At 41.9% G+C, this 20,658-nt stretch overlaps 1 protein-coding gene across 1 annotated transcript; it reads left to right on the top strand.

Annotated features, from left to right (window-relative positions):
• The first annotated feature begins 3,666 nt into the window (after nt 1-3,666).
• LOC311339025 (inter-alpha-trypsin inhibitor heavy chain H3-like) lies at nt 3,667-17,246 on the top strand. The gene is made up of 24 exons (XM_084464382.1): nt 3,667-3,805; nt 4,427-4,462; nt 4,569-4,592; nt 4,675-4,832; nt 4,932-5,036; nt 5,132-5,294; nt 5,383-5,493; nt 5,664-5,792; nt 5,881-5,997; nt 6,104-6,272; nt 6,404-6,520; nt 6,782-6,963; nt 7,921-8,103; nt 9,331-9,470; nt 9,845-10,005; nt 10,443-10,469; nt 10,576-10,623; nt 11,133-11,174; nt 13,250-13,285; nt 14,631-14,744; nt 14,852-15,056; nt 15,544-15,719; nt 15,969-16,080; nt 16,187-17,246. The coding sequence occupies exons 1-24, from the start codon at nt 3,686-3,688 to the stop codon at nt 16,326-16,328; spliced, it is 2,817 nt and encodes a 938-aa protein (XP_084320508.1). The 5' UTR covers nt 3,667-3,685; the 3' UTR covers nt 16,329-17,246.
• Nucleotides 17,247-20,658: the final 3,412 nt, after the last annotated feature.

The raw sequence follows: 20,658 nt of genomic DNA, 5'->3' as shown, positions 1-20,658 counted from the left end.
CCTCCCCTATATCCTAACCTCCCCCCTCCCATATCCTCTCCCAACCTCCCTCCCCTATACCCTAACCTCCCCCTCTATACCCTGACCTCTGTCCTCCCCCCCCCATACACCCTTACCTCCCCCCTCCTTTACTCATACCTCCCCCCCCCCCCCCTCTAACCCTAACCTCTCCCCTCCCCTATACCCTAACCGCCCGCCTCCCTTACCCTCACCCCCAACCTTACCCTAATCCTCACCCTTATCCTCATCCTCACCCTTATCCCTAACCCTAAACCTAACCTTAACCATAGCAGCGAATATCAAGCCAGTAAAAGCACGTATGATGATATTAGCTAACTAGACAATCAGATGGACAGTGGCTATAGTATAGCTAGTCTAGCTTTCCAACCCAATTTTGTGCAGCCCACCTTCGTGAAATGTGTGATAAACAGGAAAAGGTCCTGCCACACTTACCTGACAACTGGAATGGGGTATTTTTTGGGATTACTGTTGAACTACTGTGTTCACCCGGCTATGAACTGAGACTTGATAAATCATTATCAATAACATTTCTTGCCTTTTCTCTCTATAGTGTAACACTATATAGTACCATTGATACACTTAATACTAACCATCATGAAACGTATAGCAATACTAACCCACTCTATATATCTCTCTCTTCCCCCTTACCTCACTTGTGAGGTAAACCATTACCAGTCATTAGCCATCCTTGTATTTGGCCCTCATCGCACCTGAAGTCCCATCCCTATCATACTGGTAAGGTAACCATCCCACCTCTTTGTAACATACACCCCAGGTGGCTCTAAACACCATGTTCTATTCTCTACACCTAACTAACCTATTCATTTATCATGTATACAAACCTCACTGCCCTGTAACTGACCCTAGGCAGATGGGTCAGGCCCTCGAGTCGTGGATCTGCTCGAGGTTTATTCCTATATGTATCTCAAATTCTAGGGAGTTTTTCCTCGCCCCTGTTACTCATGGGCTCGCTCTGAATGTTCAATACTCTGTAAAGCGCCGTGAGACGTGTAATGTTTTGGCGCTCTATAAATAAAATTGAATTGAATGTTAACTTGTGTATAATTCCCAATTTCTATTGATATATTTGCACTTCTTTGCACTCCAATCTTGCTGAATTCTACAAGGCAAATATTAAGTTAAAACTTAGTTCCCCGGCCCCATTCGTCTTTGTAAGGAAATGTTCTATTTTGTCTAATTTTAGGCAAAGTATAAGACAATACTTTCTTAACAGTATAATTGGAACCATGAATAAGTCGTTCAAGTAACAATATTGAAATACTAACATTGTTGCATAAGACAGAATTTGGTTTTATTCTGAATCCAGTGAAACAGATTGGTGGTTTTAGCTGATATAAAAACTTTCAGGTGTTTATTTATGTATTTGGCACTTTTATCCAAAGCGACATACATAAAAAATACATATAAAATAATCACTCTAAACATAATTTAAGGGAAGAATGTAATACAAAATATCAATACAAAGTGTCAAGACAGAATAAACTCTGCTGCTGCAGCAACAGAGATACAGTCTATAAGTCCCTAAGATATCTAATGTATTCATGCATTGTTTATGTAGGATATACGTATATGTATATATAACCTAATCATATTGTTTCTTCTACTTAAAAATAGCTGACCGTTTTTTTCCCCTTCTCTGGGATTATATTCCCAGTTTTGATCTCGGACGTCTGGTCACTTTAACATATAAGAATATTCTATTACTGTTAAGCCAACTATGAATAATAAAACACGCCAAAACATGTGTCCTTTATCATAGCTACACGTATGACAAAAAAACGCGTGAAAATCTGTGGTATTCAGTGAGGTAAGATTAATTAAATGCGCTGACAGTTCATTGCTCCTGCCAAATGAATTACACTGAGTGGAGCGGATCACCACTCCAAGATGGCGGCCCCGCGTCTCGTCAGCGCCAGTAGGCAGTAGCGGTCGATGCTGCGTCTACTTATAAGATGTCTATGCCGCTACTGCCTACTGGCGCTGACGAGACGCGGGGCCGCCATCTTGGAGTGGTGAACCTCACTGAATACCACTGATTTTCACAAGTTTTTTTTTTTCACACGTCCGAGATCAAAACTGGGAATATAATCCCCGAGAAGGGGGAAAAAAAACAGTCAGCTATTTTTAAGTAGAAGAAACTACATACAGGCATACAAATACAGGCAATACAGATTTCAAATAAAACTATTTTGGTTCATTGATATGGAAGTTTATGAATTTGTTTATTTGTTACATTTTTTATGAATGCACACAAAAGGTCTTCACACATTCGGATATGGTCATACACGGCTACAATACTTTTGATCCTACATCGATGCCATACATTTAGCCCTATAGCCTATCAATTCAATTTTGGTTAACGTAAATAAACCAATTTAATAGTCTAACTAATGGGTCTATGAGTAAGAATGAGGCCAGAAAAAACAAAAAAAACCTAAATAAGCTAAATAAATAATATTAAGTTATAAATGCAAAATATAATATCAATATAATTATTTTTTTATAAAAGATAAAACATAACCATTTAAAGTAGGGTGTAGGCTATATTGTTTTTTAAAGATCAGTTTACACTACTTCTGTTTAATTTTTTTTTTAAAAAGGCTTACAATACTTACCTTTACAATACTTAATTTACGTTACAGTAGATAGCCTTTTGATGTAGGCATAGATGGAAAATAACATTCAGGTTCTTATTATAGTCTTTCACCTTAAAACAACAATATAAAACCTGTATAGCAGTTTTGGGGTAGGAAATATAAAGAATATGGCTTCTATTAACACAACACTACTACACAACACTACTAACATTAAATGTTAGTTTGGGGAAAACACCATTCTTATATATATACAACGTGTGTGGGGAATAGCCAAATTGGTGAAGTAATTTGAAAAAAACGGAATCTTATTATATTGATAAGATGGGAAAACAAATGTTTTACATTTATTAAATATAAAATTTTACTTGAGAAATAAATTAACGTATTTTCCTTATTGTAGGCTACAATGTAGGCTTAATATCAGTCACAACTTGATTTGACCTTGGAATAATAGGCCAAGCTTTTAATGTGGAAATTTAGTTAATTCATCGTTGTATCATGACCACTATTAAAGCAGGTCCAGACTTGATGCAGGGGGAAAAAAATCGTTTTAGTTTCGTTTTGTCAATGTGCGCTTTATATATATATATATATATATATATATATGCTTCTTTTCGAGTGAAACCAGGATGTGGGCGGAGTTAGGACAGTTACGGGAAAGATTGTGCTCTTGTTTTGGTCCCACACAGCCTAGGCTGAGAGAGGATCCTGAATTATAGCGTTTCCCCGGTCTACCCCAACGTTATTTCCGGTCTTTTAATTCCTATGAGCAGTGTGCGCCAGAACCTCCCCGGGGAAAGAAGAATAAGAACAGGACAATATGAACAACTAAGCAGAATGATACAACGATGTATATGAAAAAGCTATGTCCAAAACCATTAACGGTAAAACTGATATCCCTATATCAGAAGTCCCGCCCTCTCTCTAGCTCTCGCCGCTTAACCCATGTAACTGATAGTCCCGCCCTCTCTATTGCCAATAACGCCCATTCGGAATTCATACAAGCCTGAGATGAGAACTCCTGGGAAAGAGGTGACGCACAGTAGATGTTGAGGTCAGTCATGCCTGGGAAGTGGAGCACGCTGCTTCTTTGGAGTTTCCTCTACACCTTTATTATTCTGGTCGATGGAGCAGTGTTCATCACACGCAATGAAGATATGAAGAGGGTAAATATAGCCTATCATGTTTAGATATGAACTTGTTACATGTGCGGGAACTATTAAATAGACCTACCTACTATTTTCTTGAGTGTAGCCTATTTGTTGAGGATATTTAAAAGACCAGACGTTTTTTAAAGTTAACCCTTGCGAGAGCAAGAGTTTGTATCAACGGTCCACAGGGAAACGGAATTTGGCACCTTGCAATCATAGGCCCTGGGTGTGCCAGGGACTGAAAGCTACGCAGCCAGTTACATAGGCCTACTTACAAACTTTTTTTTTTTAATATTACATTTTGTCCCGGAATATATGACACTTACATTGCGCAATCCACTTTAACTAACATTTCAACGTTGTCTGTGTTTCTATTACATACATAGATCGATTGTCCACCGTTTGACATATGTTAATTGATAATTACATTAAACCCAATGTGTCTAAACTTGTGTGTGATTTTCGTTAGTCAAATCTTCTAGTCTTGTGTGTGATTTTCGCGAGTCAAATATGAAATTAATGCAACAAGATGATTCAAATGGAGAAAACGTTTTTTAATCTCTAAACTCATGCTGTTTGAAGAAATGAAGGGTGTACTCCTTCTGATACAGTTTTAACGTTCACGTCATTTTCCAGGACGCCGAGGCTGTCGCGAGCCCCATTTCTCGTCAGGTAGGAGACATTTACGACCACATGATGGCATGTATTGTATAGTACTAAAACACATATGTAGAAATTGCTTTAATAAACTTTTAATGTGCTTTAATTTCTATTCCAGAAACGTAGTACAAACAATGCAAAGGTGAGACATCCTGGAAATCCAATATATTAGAGATACTTCACATTATTACGTATATATTTAAATGTTTTCTCTCTCTGTTCAGATGGTGGAGGTGCTCAGTGTCACAGTACACTGTATGGTGGCATCTCGGTTCGCTCACACAGTCATGACCTCCAGTGCTTTGAACAAAGCCAACTCCTCTCAGGAAATATTCTTTGAGGTGGACCTGCCCAAGACGGCCTTCATCACCAACTTCAGCATGTGAGTAAGAATGACATTTTTTTTAAAGAGAGATCTGTTTTGAGGTTTTGTTTGTTTGATTTTTTTTTATTTAATGCATCTATGTTTTCCCACTCTTAGGGAGATTGAGGGTCAAGTCTATGTTGGGAAGGTAAATGAAAAAGAGAAGGCTAGGAAGCAGTATGACAAAGCAGTGTCTAAAGGGCAGACAGCTGGACTGGTCAAGTAAGTTACAAGTTTCAAGATGAAGAAGTCTAGTGTCAAACTCTACGACTTTCAGGGAGATGGTGGTGAGGTCCTTCACATATTGTCTGTTGCAGAGCTTCTGGAAGGACGATGGAGAAGTTCTCTGTGTCCGTCAACATCGCAGCGAAGAGCAATGTGACCTTCATCCTGACCTATGAGGAGCTTCTTCAGAGGAAATTGGGCCAGTATGAGATCCTGACCCGAATAAACCCCAAGCAGCTGGTCCAGAACTTTCGGGTGAATCCAAGTTTACAATCCCTTAAGTGTCCTGGGCTCTGTATATTTATACAAAATATTGTGTGTGTGTGTGTGTGTGTGTTTACAGATTGTGGCTGATATCTATGAGCCCCAGGGCATTGCCTTTGTGGATGCTCATGGAACCTTCCTTTCCAATGAACTCCTACCCCTGGTGGAGAAAACGGTCACAGACAACAAGGTATAAGAGAAGCTCCTCAAACGTTTCAGTTTCATTATATATATGATATAATATATCAGTTATATTTATAAATTTAGTCAAACCCTGTCTGCATTTCATGTACGATGGTGTTTCTAAGCTATTCAAACCATAACCTTTGAGAATTAACTAATACATCATCGGTCGCTCAGGCACACATCTCCTTCTCGCCCACACTGGATCAGCAGAGGAAGTGTCCAGAGTGTGATGGGTCTCTGATCGATGGGGATTTCATCATCAAGTATGACGTGAAACGAGCGTCAGGCCTAGGAGACATTCAGGTCTGCTGTCGACAAATGAAACACAATGCTGACTTTAGTGGAGACTAATTTAAACTGATCAATTTCGCTTTTGCATTTCTACTTCCAGATCGTGAACGGATACTTTGTGCATTTCTTTGCTCCTCCGGATCTTCCTCGCATCCCAAAGAATGTGGTGTTTGTCATTGACAGGAGTGGTTCAATGTCAGGCACCAAGATACAACAGGTAATAATGTGTTTGCGCATGTGTGTGTATGTCATATTTGGAGATATTAATACACGTCTTCCGTTAATGTTTAAAGGTCTAACCTTAGACTGTAAATGCTCTTCAGACCCGAGAGGCAATGCTGGCCATTCTGCAAGACCTACACCATGAAGATCATTTCGGCATCATCAAATTTGACCATGCCGTTCTCCTGTGGAAGAATTCTCTTACGAAGGCCACGAGAGAAAATGTTACCGACGCAATGAAGTATGTCAAGAAAATCAAGGATAACGGAAGTGAGATTCAAACTGCGAATATCAAAAGACGTCACATGCTTCTGACATCTTCTCAGTTGAAATTTCAACAAATTTTTCTCATGGTCAGAAAACAATGACCATGCAGTGCCATGATCTCCCTCCCCTCACAGGTACAAATATCAACGATGCCGTGCTGAGAGCAGTAGACATGTTGAAGAGGGACAGAGGAGGCACACGGACAAGTGTGGACATGATTATCTTACTGACTGACGGAATGCCCAATTCAGGTGAGATCATGAGGATATTGTGCTCACATGAACACAGGTATCATCCAACAAGGTCAGAGACGTGTGTAAATCGTGACATTCTTGAAGTTTGAAATCTTTCTTTCATATATTGTGTATTGTTGTTCAGGGATACAAACTACAGGTGTGAGCGTTGACATGACGATACAAATCATGGTTTAACCTTTGTGTGGGCCAAACCCATATGTTAATCTGTGGATGTTGTGCCATTCTGTATTTTATGGTTGGATTGGCTACCTGCAGGGGAGTCCTCCCTCCCTAGGATCCAGAAGAACGTGCTCAACGCCATCGGTGGTAACATGTCTCTGTTCTGCCTGGGCTTTGGGAACGACGTGGATTTCTCCTTCCTGGATGTGATGGCCAAACAAAACAAGGGGCTTGCACGCAGGATCTATGTGGCCTCAGATGCAACCCTTCAACTGCAGGTGAGGTGACTGAACTAGTAAAGAAATATAGAGAAGAATTTATGATCTAACAGGGAATGTTAAATCATGGGATGCATCCATTGTGACCCATAAAATGTCCTGAACAATATCGAAATACAGTCTTAGAATATCAGCAATGCTCACGTTCTCCTTTTTAGAGAAAATTGAAATGGGACAACATGAGATCAGAGAGAGGGTTAGCTTGATCTAAATCTAACATGTCTGATCTTGTTATCAGATTGTTTACTGGAGGAATACAGAAAAATGCAGAATGTTGTTATTAGTTATGACATAGCTCAAGTTGCACCATTTACATACAGACTAGGGGTGTAACGTTACGCATATCGGTACGGGTCCAACTGTTCGATGCACGTTTCATTTCGGTGCGTACCGAGGAAAAAAAAAAAAAAATAAATAAAAAAAAAAAATATATATATATATATATATATATATATATATATATATATATTTTATTATTATTATTTTTTTTTTAAATAAAATATAATGAAAAAAAAAGATATATATATATATATTTTTTTTTTAATAAAAAATAAAATATTTTATATATTTTTTTATAATTAATATTTTTTATAATTTTATATTAAAAAAATCCTCAATTGTATTTGATGTATTTTCATGTGTGTAAGGCATTTGTTTGATACAATTTAATAAATCAAATCAACAAAAAAATTTTTTTTTAAATAAAAATACAATTTTAACCCTGCTGTACCGAAAAACATACCGAACCCTGACTTAAAAACCGAGGTACGTACCGAATCGTGACTTTTGTGTATCGTTACACCCCTAATACAGACACACACACACACACACACACACACACACACACACACACACACACACACACACACACACAGTACATACAAAACAGGGTTAAGAGAGACATTTTAGGTATGTATATGGTGGAGAAAAAATATCCTAATGCATTTCGTGTCCCAGGGTTTCTTTGAGGAGGTGGCTACCCCTCTGCTCTCTGAGGTGGACCTGCGTTACCCTGACAACGCGGTGGAGTCCTTAACCACTCATCACTTCAGTCAGCTGTTCAATGGCTCAGAGATTGTGGTGGCCGGGCGGCTGTCTGACAATGACATGGACTTCCTGGTGGAAGTGCAGGCTGACGGAGTGAGTGAACATGAATGTTAATAACTCACATTTTGCATAAAGTATTTATATCTATGTGTGTCTGTAAGTATGGAGTTTGTAAGTATCCAGACCAATTGGTCTGGATAATCGATAGGTAAGGGGAATGAAGTGAGGCCATCTGATGGAGAATGGAAACTAAACAGAGTCGGTCTATGACACTGCTGTATCTTTGTTTGGTCCAACACAAGTAAGTGCATACAAACTGCCCCGTCTGTTTTTCTCCAATAGTGCCCACAAATGAACAAATTCACAAGATTCTGTGTTAAAACGTCACTGCGCATGCTCGTGTATTTTGAGACATTGAATACTTGAATGTTAAACGTCCTTGTCTTGAGCACGGTAGTGAATTTTGGATCAAACTGGAGTATTTCATTGCTTTGACCCACAGTGTGCAATGGACTGGCTCAGCGGGGGGAAAATATTAATTTGTGTTCAGTTTCTACGTGTGTTCTACGTACATTCATACACCCGTGGACTGAGCACAGTTCAGTTTACAGCTCAGTTTAAAATAAACCCCAACCTACATTTACCCTCGCGACTCATTGAAACGTTGCTCTGCAGCACTCAGGGGGCAGAATATCACACAGCCCATTATTTACGCTCAGCATTCTTACTGCGCGCCTCACTCTCTGTGTTTGCGAGCGTGCAAAACGACGTGTAAACACAGACTCTAAACTTGTGGTTCGTTTGTATTGTGGGCACTATTGAAAGATACCTAGTAAGGGCAGTTCTTATGTGCTAACTTGTGTTGGGCAAAACAAAGATACAGCTATGGTAGCTGCTAAACACTCATTTGGAATATAATGAACGACAATGGCGCGACGCTGCCAATTTTGGAACGTGCCTACAGCGTGAGAGGGGGGGCGAGTGAAACAAATATCTTTTGTTAGGGTTAGGCTTTGTTTTACATCTCGACATAGACAATATCAACAATTTACCTGGGGTCTTAGCAAACCGACAAAACCCTTTTAACAAGGGTCAATTCTGGTTGTGCCACTAAAGGCTTGCGTGCCTTTTAGATTCTAGGGTACTGCTGGCAAGATGTGAAGCAATCTTTTATCCTCGCTTGACCCTGGCACGGCTGCTAATGACTTCCAGGAGTCAACAGCCATGTTGTTGTTTTCTCCGTTTTCCATTTAAACTTTTCTTCTCCCCCCCCCCCCCCCTTATTTTTTTTTCCCCTCCCCCGTTGTCCCCACTGCTCAGCGTGGGAATGACTTCCAGGTGCAGGTCCAAGCCAGGGTGGCTGAGTGGGACCAGATCTACCCAGAGCAGGAGTACATTTTCGGGACCTTCAGTGAGCGCCTGTGGGCTTACCTCACCCTCCAGCAGCTACTGGGCGCCAGGTCTGCCCTGCTGAACCGTCTGGATCCTTTTGGATCATCCAGCTTTATTTATTTATTTATTTATTTACATTCTTTACTTTTACAAAATGATCTTTAACGTGACGGGTGAAAATCAAAACATATTTAATAATACCAGAGTTAATGATTCCAAATGGGAGAATCTTCAAAATACTTCAAAATACGTTACACAGTCACACACAGTCACACACATTAATTGTGTGACAGTGACAGTGAAAGTGACAGTCACACACATTAATTGTGTGTGACTGTGTTTAAATGTTTAATAAGGAATTAAACATCTGCATATTTTCCCATCATACTGGTGCGCATGCAATGCTTAACATTATTACGAATGGACAAAAAATTGTTTTCAGTGAGCTGGGTTCACCGGAGGAGAAGAGCAACGCCACGGCCAAAGCCCTGGAGATGTCCCTGAAGTACAGCTTCGTCACCCCCCTCACCTCCATGGTGGTCACCAAGCCAGAGACCGAGGATGGTCCCAGCGGGCCCCTCATAGCAGACAAGCTGACTGAGGGTAGGGAGAGCTTAACGAAGAGCAGTAACTAAGGACGTCTTTGCTTTTCTTCGTGCACGTGAATCAGGGACAGATTGGACACATCGGGAGATTTGGGAAGATTCCCAAACGGTCGCTCTATTCCAGACGGAACCGGCTGGATTTTTTTTATGCGGGACTGTGAGACCGCGGCCTGTTGTGAGACCGGACTGGGTCGTAAGGTCACAGGATATTTATTTGTCTAAGTACGTCCCTGATGATAATGATATGTTATGTAAGGGGTCAAAGAATTCCGATTGTCAGGGCTTGACTATGCCTTTTATGGATATATTCTGGCAATTACGAAAGAATAATGAACTGCCATCACACAAGGACTCTTAGCCTTTAAATCTTTCCTTTGTTTCCGTGTTTGGTGTAGTTGTACTGTTTTTTTAATATTTCTGATCTTATGTCTACAGGAGAGCGACATATTGAGGAGAAAGACGGTATGAAAGTGACTGACCGACCATTCACTGGTTTGACAACTTGTTATATCTTGGCTGTGTTTCTATATTTATGTTTATATCTCTATTTCTAAATGTGTGACTATAGTCAGGCTACAAGCAGCCCCAATAGCCAATGCTAGGATTTCCCAAAGAGGTGAGAAGCTCTCCTCACTACTCGCACACTCTCAACACTCCACAGTGTCAACACTGTCCACACGCTTCACACTTTCCACACTCTCCAAGCTGTTCACACTTATCACACGCTCAAGACTCTACACACTTATCACACATACCCCCACTCCACACTCTTCACACTCTCCCCATTCCCCCACACACTCCACACTCTTCACACTCTCCCCATTCCCCCACACACTCCACACTCTTCACACTCTCCCCATTCCCCACACACTCCACACTCTTGACATTCCACAAAGTCCACACTGTCCACACCTTCTGTAATCTCCTCACTGTTCACACTTGTCACACTCCACAAACTCCACACTCTCCACACTCACCACACTCCCCCCCCCCCCCCCCCCCCTTTCCATTAAATCCTCTCCTTCCATCCCATGTTGTTTAATGTTTCTGATCTCATGTCTACGAGACATGTCTATGCCGTGCTTAACGTGTTTAACATCGATGTTTTTGTATTTGTGGCTATAGTCAGGTCCAGACCGGCAGCCAAACTTAGGAGTTACTCAAATGGTGAGAAGCTCTCCCAAACTCTACACCCCACACTCCCCACAGACGCCACGCTCTCCCATCTTCACACTCCCACACAACACACTCTGCACACTCCCAACACACTCTGCACACTCCACACCCTTTTGTTGTTCACACTTATCACACACTCAAGACTCTACACCAGGCGCGTTGTTAGACCTGGATATTCGAGGCTATAGCCCCAGATCTTTTGGGAACAGCCCCGGATCTCCGTGCCGTCAAATAAAAAATAAAAAAAACACAATAATGATGAAAATGATAGCCCTGTAGAGTAGACTTTTATGTTGTTGCATTGCCAGCAGCCACAGATGCAACATTGTAGCCAGTGAAAAACGCAAAATTCTGACGTGTCATATATGGGCGGGATTTAGAATCATTTGTTGCAAAAATGTTGCAAATTCAACGTCGGTATTCTTTCTTCCCTAAGCATAGTGCATCACGTCGATTGCTGCTTCGTGCTGCTAGATAGCCTTTAAGTGAGATCAGAGTGTTGAGAAGGACAGTAATAAAATATATTTGGTAAGATGGATATGAGAAGAGAGACCCGCAGTGAATTCAACCCGGTCCACTTGACATCGGGTAGGTGCATGACAGTGTTTACCGTAAAACTTGAAATGAATAGCCCGGGCTTTTTATTTGTTTCAATCACTGAACTCAGCCTACATTTGGGACAGGCGTCTATATGTATTATTTAAACCAGTATGAATACTACCGTACATTTAAACATTACCAGGCTATCGAATAACGCATGCACACACCGCACACACACACATACACACACGGTGGAGGAGTGGTAATCAGGAGAGTCGGGAGAATTCCCGGTGGGCCGTTAACGTTTCGTGGCCGCCGGTCTGATTACTGCGGGATAACAATATTGCGTTTATCAATGTTTACTATATATTATTGCGTTTATAAACTCAACACACACAACGCTCACAAACTGTCAACGTCGCAACCAAGTCGGTGTGTGGAGGGGGGGTAAATGAGCGGCCCCTCCCTCAGTGGTACAGCCCAGGTGGCCTTGAACTGCGATTGGTCAGAAAGACGTGACAGCTATGACATTGAACTCTTCGTGCAGGCTCGAAGAGGGTTGTAGTCTTTTCGCTCAGTTCTCCGTCTCAACAGTAGGGCTAGAACCGAGCGAAAAGACTACAACCAAACGTAAACAGCCCCCCTTTCCGTTTCCACAACAGTGAGTCTTCCAACAGAAATTTTGGATTTCGCTACGATACTTGATTTGGAACGTCAACGAACACCACTAACCACTCGGTGAGTTGCACATTTCTGAAAATGTGCGTTTGGAGTTGTTTTAAGGACAGGTTTGTGCATGCATGTAGCCAGCCATTCTGAAGCGTGCAGGGCGATTCTAAATGAGCCAAATACCCGAGACAGGACCAATAGTCAAAATGCCGGTGTCAACCACTCTATTTCATCCTAGACAACCCAGAAAGGGGGCTCAATGTGCTAAATACTGAAATTGTCCTTTAACCTAAACATTAACCTACTCAGTAGGCCTGCCCCTACGTGAGTCAGACATGACGATTGGTCTTTCCTTTCCTTCTCAAACAACATTACAGTTGCATGTTCATCACACCAATTTTCAAATTTTCTCCCCCGTCTTAAAAGGACTCTAACTTCTGGGCTACAGCCCCGAATATGTTCAACTGCTAGCGACGCTCCTGCTCTACACACTTATCACACATGCCCCCACTCCACACTCTTCACACTCACCCCATCCCCCACACACTCCACACTCTTGACATTCCACAAAGTCCACACTGTCCACACCTTCTGTAATCTCCTCACTGTTCACACTTGTCACACTCCACAAACTCCACACTCTCCACACCCCCCCCCCCCCCCTTTCCATTAAATCCTCTCCTTCCATCCCATGTTGTTTAATGTTTCTGATCTCATGTCTACGAGACAGCGAAAGAGTGCGGACAGAAGCGTCATGAAAGTCACTGACCACTCACTGGTTTAGGGAACCTTTAAATCTGTAAGTGCTGTTTTAAAACAGACGTTTTACATCTGTGTTTTTGTATTTGCGGCTATAGTCATGATGAGCCCGGGAATTATGAGTTACGCAGATGGTGAGAAGCTCTCCCAAACTCTACACCCCACGCTCCCCACAGACGCCACGCTCTCCATAGTGTGAACACTGTTCACACTCAATCACACGCTCACAAGTCTCTTCACACTACCGACACACGCTCCACAAACTCGACACCCTCCACCCCATCTACCCTCTCCATACTTCACACCCTCCACGAACGGATGGATTGGACCTCTATAACATTTTTCAAACCAGTTTTGATAATTAGTCAAACAGAGTATATCCATATTTGCCACTAGAAGGGGGGCGGGTCCATGATACAGCTTCTGACAAGTGAAAGATAATGAGTTACGAGATAAGATAAGGAGAGTTACGCATGACAAACACTAAAGCTATTTTTTTCTCATTTATAAACGTGCTATACCACACACCTTACAGTAGATGAAGGTAAATGTAACTGTTTTGGTATTTAAGTATGTGGAAGACCATTTTGTCAACACACACAACACAAACCAATTATATTCCCCACCAACCCAGTCCTGATTCTCAAAATCGGAATGTACGCAAATCGCAATTGCAATCTTGCAATGACAAATGTGACTTAAGCGTAAACAAACATGGTTAGACATGGCCATGATATCTTCTTAGCTATGCTAGCTTTTGTATTTTTTTTATGAACATCCTAGATAACCATTAAATAACTATGATGAAGCCATGTAGACAGCGGGACAATGGACTGTACAGCCGTTTCTCAATACCAAGTACGCAGACTACGTTCTCGCGGACTTGGAAGTACGTACTTGGCAAGTCCGGACTTTCAAGTACAGACTTCCGAGAACGCGAGTACGCACCTGCAATTGGAACAGCAGCGGACTCGATGATGCATTCTGGGATATTTAACGGCCCCAAGTCCACACGAGTCACCTCCGATGCATCCTCGGTAGAACGGCCTCATCGAGAACGCATCGAGAACACTTCCGGGTTTTACGACAGTACTCGCGTACTCGCGTACTTGAAATTGGAACAGTGCTTGGGCTACCACTGATGACGTTTATCGAGAACGCAAGTACACGAGAACGCGAATTGAGAAACGGCTTACATGTTGCAGTGTTAGTGCGACTCCATTTTGTAAATCCACCCCACTTTTGCTTTATCCGCCATGGCTGCTGCTGTGTCATGCAGTGGGGCTTACTATTGGCTATTGTCTTTCCCCCATAAAAATGTATGCACTGTGTGCTCAGCTCACTGTTACTGGTAAATATGTTTATATATATTTTATATATAGTTTGATGGCTATTGATGGTCAACTTCAAATCTGACGTTTCAATACAAATGCTGCTTCCATGAATGGACCTTAACGTTTTTTTTGCGTTGCTATTCAGTGGATGGAGATCCTCATTTTATGATCGAGCTGCCAGAGAGAGAGGACGCCCTGTGCTTTGACATCAACGAATCACCTGGAACCATCTTGAACCTGGTTAAAGACCCCTCCTCAGGTGAGCCAACCATCCCTCTCACACAAATCTTATCCAACACGGGCTTCATTTTCTGAAGAACATCAATGCAAAAATGTAATTCTAAAAACCCCCTTATTCCTTTGTAGGTTTTCTGGTTAACGGGCAACTTGTTGCGAAAAAGCAAAAGAAAGCCAGCGCGAGCGGAGTCATGACCTACTTTGACCACATTGGTGTGGACCACCGAGCCCTGGGGGTGAGGCTGGAGGTGACCACGGAGGACATCACTCTGTCCCAGGACGGGCAACAGGTCAAGCTGCTGTGGTCAGACCAAGCTTCCCTCAAAGGACCCAGGTGAGTAAGACGTCTGCTTGTGTTTGTGTCAGTTTTCACCTGTGTGTGTGAGTTGAGTGTTCCTGTGAGATTTGGCGATTTCGCAGACAAGTTGAGGATAACCGGATTGTAGTCTCTTATAACTCTTATAACTTTATAGTGATGTTAGTTTGATATTCGCCTCCAATCTTTCAGATTAGGGATGCTCTAAACTTGAGACATTGGACAATATTTCACACTATTATATAGCTGAGATTGATATTCAACGTGTTTTTTTCTAATATCTAGGACATCTCGTGGCACTCTGGGAATAATGTGTGAAACATTATCAAATGTGTATAATAGGGTAATCAAATAGGAAAAGTGGATAAACTGACAAATATGAAGCAAAATAGCTCAACAAGACAACAAGTTAATACTTTTGTGCAATCATCGATGCACAAATAACTTTATGTATCACCACTTTAACTTTTAGCAATGTTGAATCTACATCTCGTGTATCTTTCAGTGTGAGCCTTAAGATGATGAACAACAACAGTGTGACCGTGACCATAAGGGACTGCATCAAGTTCAGGGTGGTCAGGCACACAAAGGTGTGGAGGAAACGCCACTATCATCAGGATTATCTGGGATTTTACACATTGGAAAGTCATCGTATGTCCCAGGAAGTCCACGGCCTGCTAGGTAAGGCTCTGTCCACTAGGGGGCATACGTTAGCTTTCTTTCTACTGAGCCAACCATAGATGATTCATAAGCAAACACATTATACCTCAGAAGTGTTGGTTTTCATATGAAAATCTGTTATGAGAAATTATGAAGTTACAGGAAACTGCTCAAAATACCACATTTATATTTATACTATTTTATGCTATAGTCGCTAATTATTATGTATTTATTTATGTGTGTCTTTAATAATAACAAATTGTGATCCAGGTCAGTTCTACCATGGGATTGGGTTTGAGGTTGGAGATCTACGTCCAGGAGATGTTCCTGAGAAACCAGACGCCACCATGTATGTCAAAGGACATCAGCTCAATGTGACCAGGTACACCTGCTACCTCACACCACTTTATTTGTGAAATCTATACGTTTTGTTTTAAAAAAAATAAATAATAATTGACAACAGTATTTCTTTGCCCCTTGGTCTGCAGGAGCTGGCATCAAGACTTCAGGAAGGATGTGCAGAGCGGAGCACATGTTCCCTGCTGGTTCGCTCACAGTAATGGAACAGGGCTCATTGACGGGAGTGCTTCAGATTACATTGTGTCAGGCCTCTTTAAGACTGACAAGTAGGTAGTATCATTGATTACATAGCCAGACACTTCAGGCTGGCTAACAGCCTCTCTATTTCAATCACCTCTCAGTTGCAGCCCGGGGACCAGAGACAGGCGATTGGAGGAGTTCCATATCCCTGATAAAGGGGCTCAGTGTCATTACTTCTGACGTTTTTTCACTTTAACTCTATATATTTTTTTTAAATCTTGAGTCATGCATGGGCCTATAGACCAAGATTAAAAGTTCAATTTCAACTACTGAGGCCCGGTCGAGGAGTTTTAACCGAAGGAGTCATTAATTGGCACTGATGAGTTCAGATCAAGGATCCATCTGTAGTCTGTATACATATTTCTAAACAAGCGTGTTCTCCATGATATCTGAAATCGTTTGTTGCCTCCAGGGGGAGTTGTTGCTGTAACAATGGAAGAGAATTAGGGACTTAGTAGTACTTAGTCCAACTGTTGAAGTAAGCAGATTACAATCAAAGTATTTTTTTTTACTATTTTTATATTATTCCCAATTTGTAAAAAATAAAAAAAATGTGCCAGAATAACCAAATCTTTGATGTAATGTAATGCAGCACAAATGATGCTTTTTTTAAAAAAAACAAAAAAAAAAACAATTTATTGTAATTATCAAGCCAAAGTGATTGACAATAAAGAAACTACAACCAATTCAAAAATACTTTGACAAGATTTAGATCTACAAAGGCCCACGGTTTTGTGAGAATGTCAAGACCTTCGGCCGCAGGGATTTGGAAGAGCTGTGTTTGCCATGCGCTCCGTTGCTGATTAGCTGGTTGCTGCTACCAAGTTTGGTTTCCCCACACAGTGGTTCACAGAATAAATGTTTGCAAATGTTTACTCTGAGGGGTCACGTATCAGGAGTTGTGTATTTGTTCTCCTTGTACTCTTGTGCACCGTTTTTGTCGATAATAAAAACACAGAACACATACTTGACATGACCAGGTTCATTTGGTCAAAGACTATAATGATTGGGGTTTACATGTTAAACATATGCAGACCATTAAGGAGGAGTGTTATCCCTTTAATCAAGGCATTGTATGTTTATTGAACATACAATACACACATTATTAATATACAGTATATATATACTTATATACACATGATATGTGAGTGGTCATGGTGGAGTGAGATGCTTTGACGGTTTCAAGCCTCTTGATCAAAACGTTTGAGTATGTGAACTCCTTGCTCCAGTTTGCCAGCCCGTGTTGCGTGTCTGCAGTGTTAGTCCTGATAGATCCAGGGCAATTGTGTTGACCCCATTCATGTCGGAAGTTCAGGAGTTGAGAGTGGGGTGGCCAGATGTTGCTGATTTGGGGGGGGGGGGTGGGGGGGGGATGGTGGCCAGATGAGGTGCCTGGTCCCCAACTAATACAGTCACCTGCACAGAATCCTCAAGCGGGTTAGATAACATTTGCAGTTTGCTCCTCCCGAATCGTTGTGAGTCGGTATCTCTCAAACAGCCACGGTACTGCTGTTATGGAGAGAAGCATGAAACCCTGGTTAGGTACTTTTCCCAGAAAAATGTGTTGGGCTCACTAGTTACATTGCTTAAAGAAACTGTTCACTGGCTTGATTTAAGAAAAAGTACACACAGCACATGTGCATAGGTAAAGCCATATTTTATGTGAGTATTTGATTTTTAAAGAAATACACACGTAAAATATTGCTTTACCTATATGCATACAAAATGACAAGATATGTCTTAATAGATCATCTAATGACTAGATATGTGTCTTAATTCCCAATGATTAGATATGTTTTGGTAACTAACCTAATGACTCATTACCTAACCTTATGCCTAGATATGTGTCTTAGTAGGCCTAACTAACCAAATAACAAGATATGCCTGAATACTTAACCTAACGATATTTCTTAACAACACCTTAATGACTCGATAGAACAAGACCTTGAGTTGGATATCTTGACACACACGCCGTGAACAAGCGAAAGGTAAAGGATCCTTTCCTCAATGTAAAATTATAATCTGAGCCGGTCAATGCCAAAGACAAGCACTTTTACCGGGCGTTCATTGACGGTGCATTATGGCACTGGTTTCAGATGACGGACACAGAGCTCTCGATCAATAACGGGGCAAAGTTCAACAAGTTTTAGACCTTATGAGATATGCCTCAATACCTACGCTTATTGCTATATTTTAATAGCTAAATGAATAGGTCTTAATACCTAACGTTAACTTAATGACAAGCTATGTCTTCATAACCTAATTAGTCTTGTCGTATAAGAACATGTGATTCTTTATTGCGAAAATGCGTCAATTGCGAAAATGTCAAATGTAGGCCTAATTGTTTGTTTTACTTAATACATATTTATAAATAAACATCATGATTTTTAAGTTTTCATAAATGAGTTCAATTGGTACCGGTAATTATGGTTTGAATCATTATTATTGTGAATGATACAATACTTTTCTAATCCAAAGCAAAATTCATGACATAATAGACATAATTCCCATGGAGAATTCCAGTCATTGTCTGAAGGGAATTCTAAGGGGAGAATCTCCTAAACGAGTATTCTTCTGAAACCTTTACTGGGGTGTGATATAGGCCCCTGTGCAGGGTGCGTGTTGGAGGCCTGCACACGAGGAGTAGGCTGTGCATTTGAGAGTGTAGTGTATGTGACTGCATGTGTGTGTGCATGTTTTCGTAAGCTTGGGTGATTCGCACCAGATGTGGTTCACTCGGGGTGTCTGCGACAGAGAGGCCGCACTGTACTTCACTGAGCTCGAGTTGTGAAAAGCAAACATGCAACTTCTTTCACACATGGCTGACATTAATATCTCTGCTGTATCCCCCCCCACCCCACCCCACCCACCCACCCTAACTCCAGCCCCACTCCACCCATACCTCCTTAAAAAAAAAAAAAAAAATGAAGATAGAAACTGCAAGTCTCACTGGCGGTCGGGGGAGATCTTTGCGTGGCTGCAAGGGGATCCGTGAATGCGCTGATGTTCGGCCAACAGGAGGCAGCAACGAGCCATACACACGTACAGCTGTTTATTTATCCAACACGAGTTCCTCCGTTGGGTGAAATCATGTTACAGTGTCGGGCTTCTTGCTGTTATCACACTTTGGATATTTGTTCTATCTGATTGTGGTTTTGTAATCTCCAGCGCTTTATCAATGCTAATATTTTAGAGAGGAACGTTCCTCTTCTCAAGTTTTACATCGCAACAAACAGCAGCACTATTTTTGCGTCACAACTGTGACACAACACAAAATAGCGGGAAGGCCAAATCGCCTTCTGGGATCAATACTCAGAACATACAGGCCTACGGAATACAGAACATGTAAGGGAAGAAATAAAAGGTCTAAACGATGTGATATAAAACACTGCGATGCATTGTTCGGCAGCCGTCCTTCACTCCTTCAGGTGCCCTTCCCTCTACCTTCATCCTCACCTCTCACCCCCACCGCCACCTCCTCCCATACCACACACACACACACACACACACACACACACACACACGCTCTCTCTCTCTCCTCTTACTGCTTGCTTTACCTTTTGTCCCCGTGTGAATATTTCACATTGCTGCTGCCGCTGGTGCGTGATGCCCCAGGACTGAGACCCCATTGTGTGCGCCGTGGGTGCCTCGGTATGCAGGCACCCGGCGCGTGGTGCGCCATGACACGCGTGTGGCCCCTGACGCCGGCCTGCCGGCCCCTGCCCCCCCGCCTGCCTGCCTGCCTGCCTGTCTGCCCGCCCGCATGTTTGTCGGTCCATCTGTCCTTCTGCGCTGCTTGTCTATTTGCCCGCTTGTTTTTCTATAGCTGTGCCTGCCTGTCTGTCTGGCTGTCTGCCTGCCTGTCTGTCTGTCTGTCTGTCTGACTTCAGCATCTGTTTGTTTCCACCTGAGAGATACGGCCAGACCTGGCAACCCCCCCCCTGGCAGAAGACGTCAACATTCACGCAGCCGATCTAACTTGGATTATGAAGGGAAAACAACGATGCAAATAGAAAGTTTCTATTGGGTTTTGTAACGTCATCACGTTTATTGACTCTTCTTTTCGCTCTGTGACCACCATTAAATCAAATGTCATTGTTTAGATTTTGTATTTTCATTTTATATTTATATTTTGTTTTTAATTGAATCAGTTTGCATGTTGCACTCCGCTTGAGAGAGTTGAGATCCTGTGTCTGGTTGAGCTGAGTGGCTGGGAGGAGGGCCACTGTGTGTGTGTGTGTGTGTGTGTGTGTGTGTGTGTGTGTGTGTGTGTGTGTGTGTGTGTGTGTGTGTGTGTGTGTGTGTGTGTGTGTGTGTGTGTGTGTGTGTGTGTGTGTGTGGGAGCTATACTGCAGTGTAA

This window comes from Micromesistius poutassou, assembly GCF_964030765.1.
Source record: "Micromesistius poutassou genome assembly, chromosome: 2".
Classification (NCBI taxonomy): domain Eukaryota; kingdom Metazoa; phylum Chordata; class Actinopteri; order Gadiformes; family Gadidae; genus Micromesistius; species Micromesistius poutassou.
This window is presented reverse-complemented; position numbering and strand designations above follow the sequence as displayed.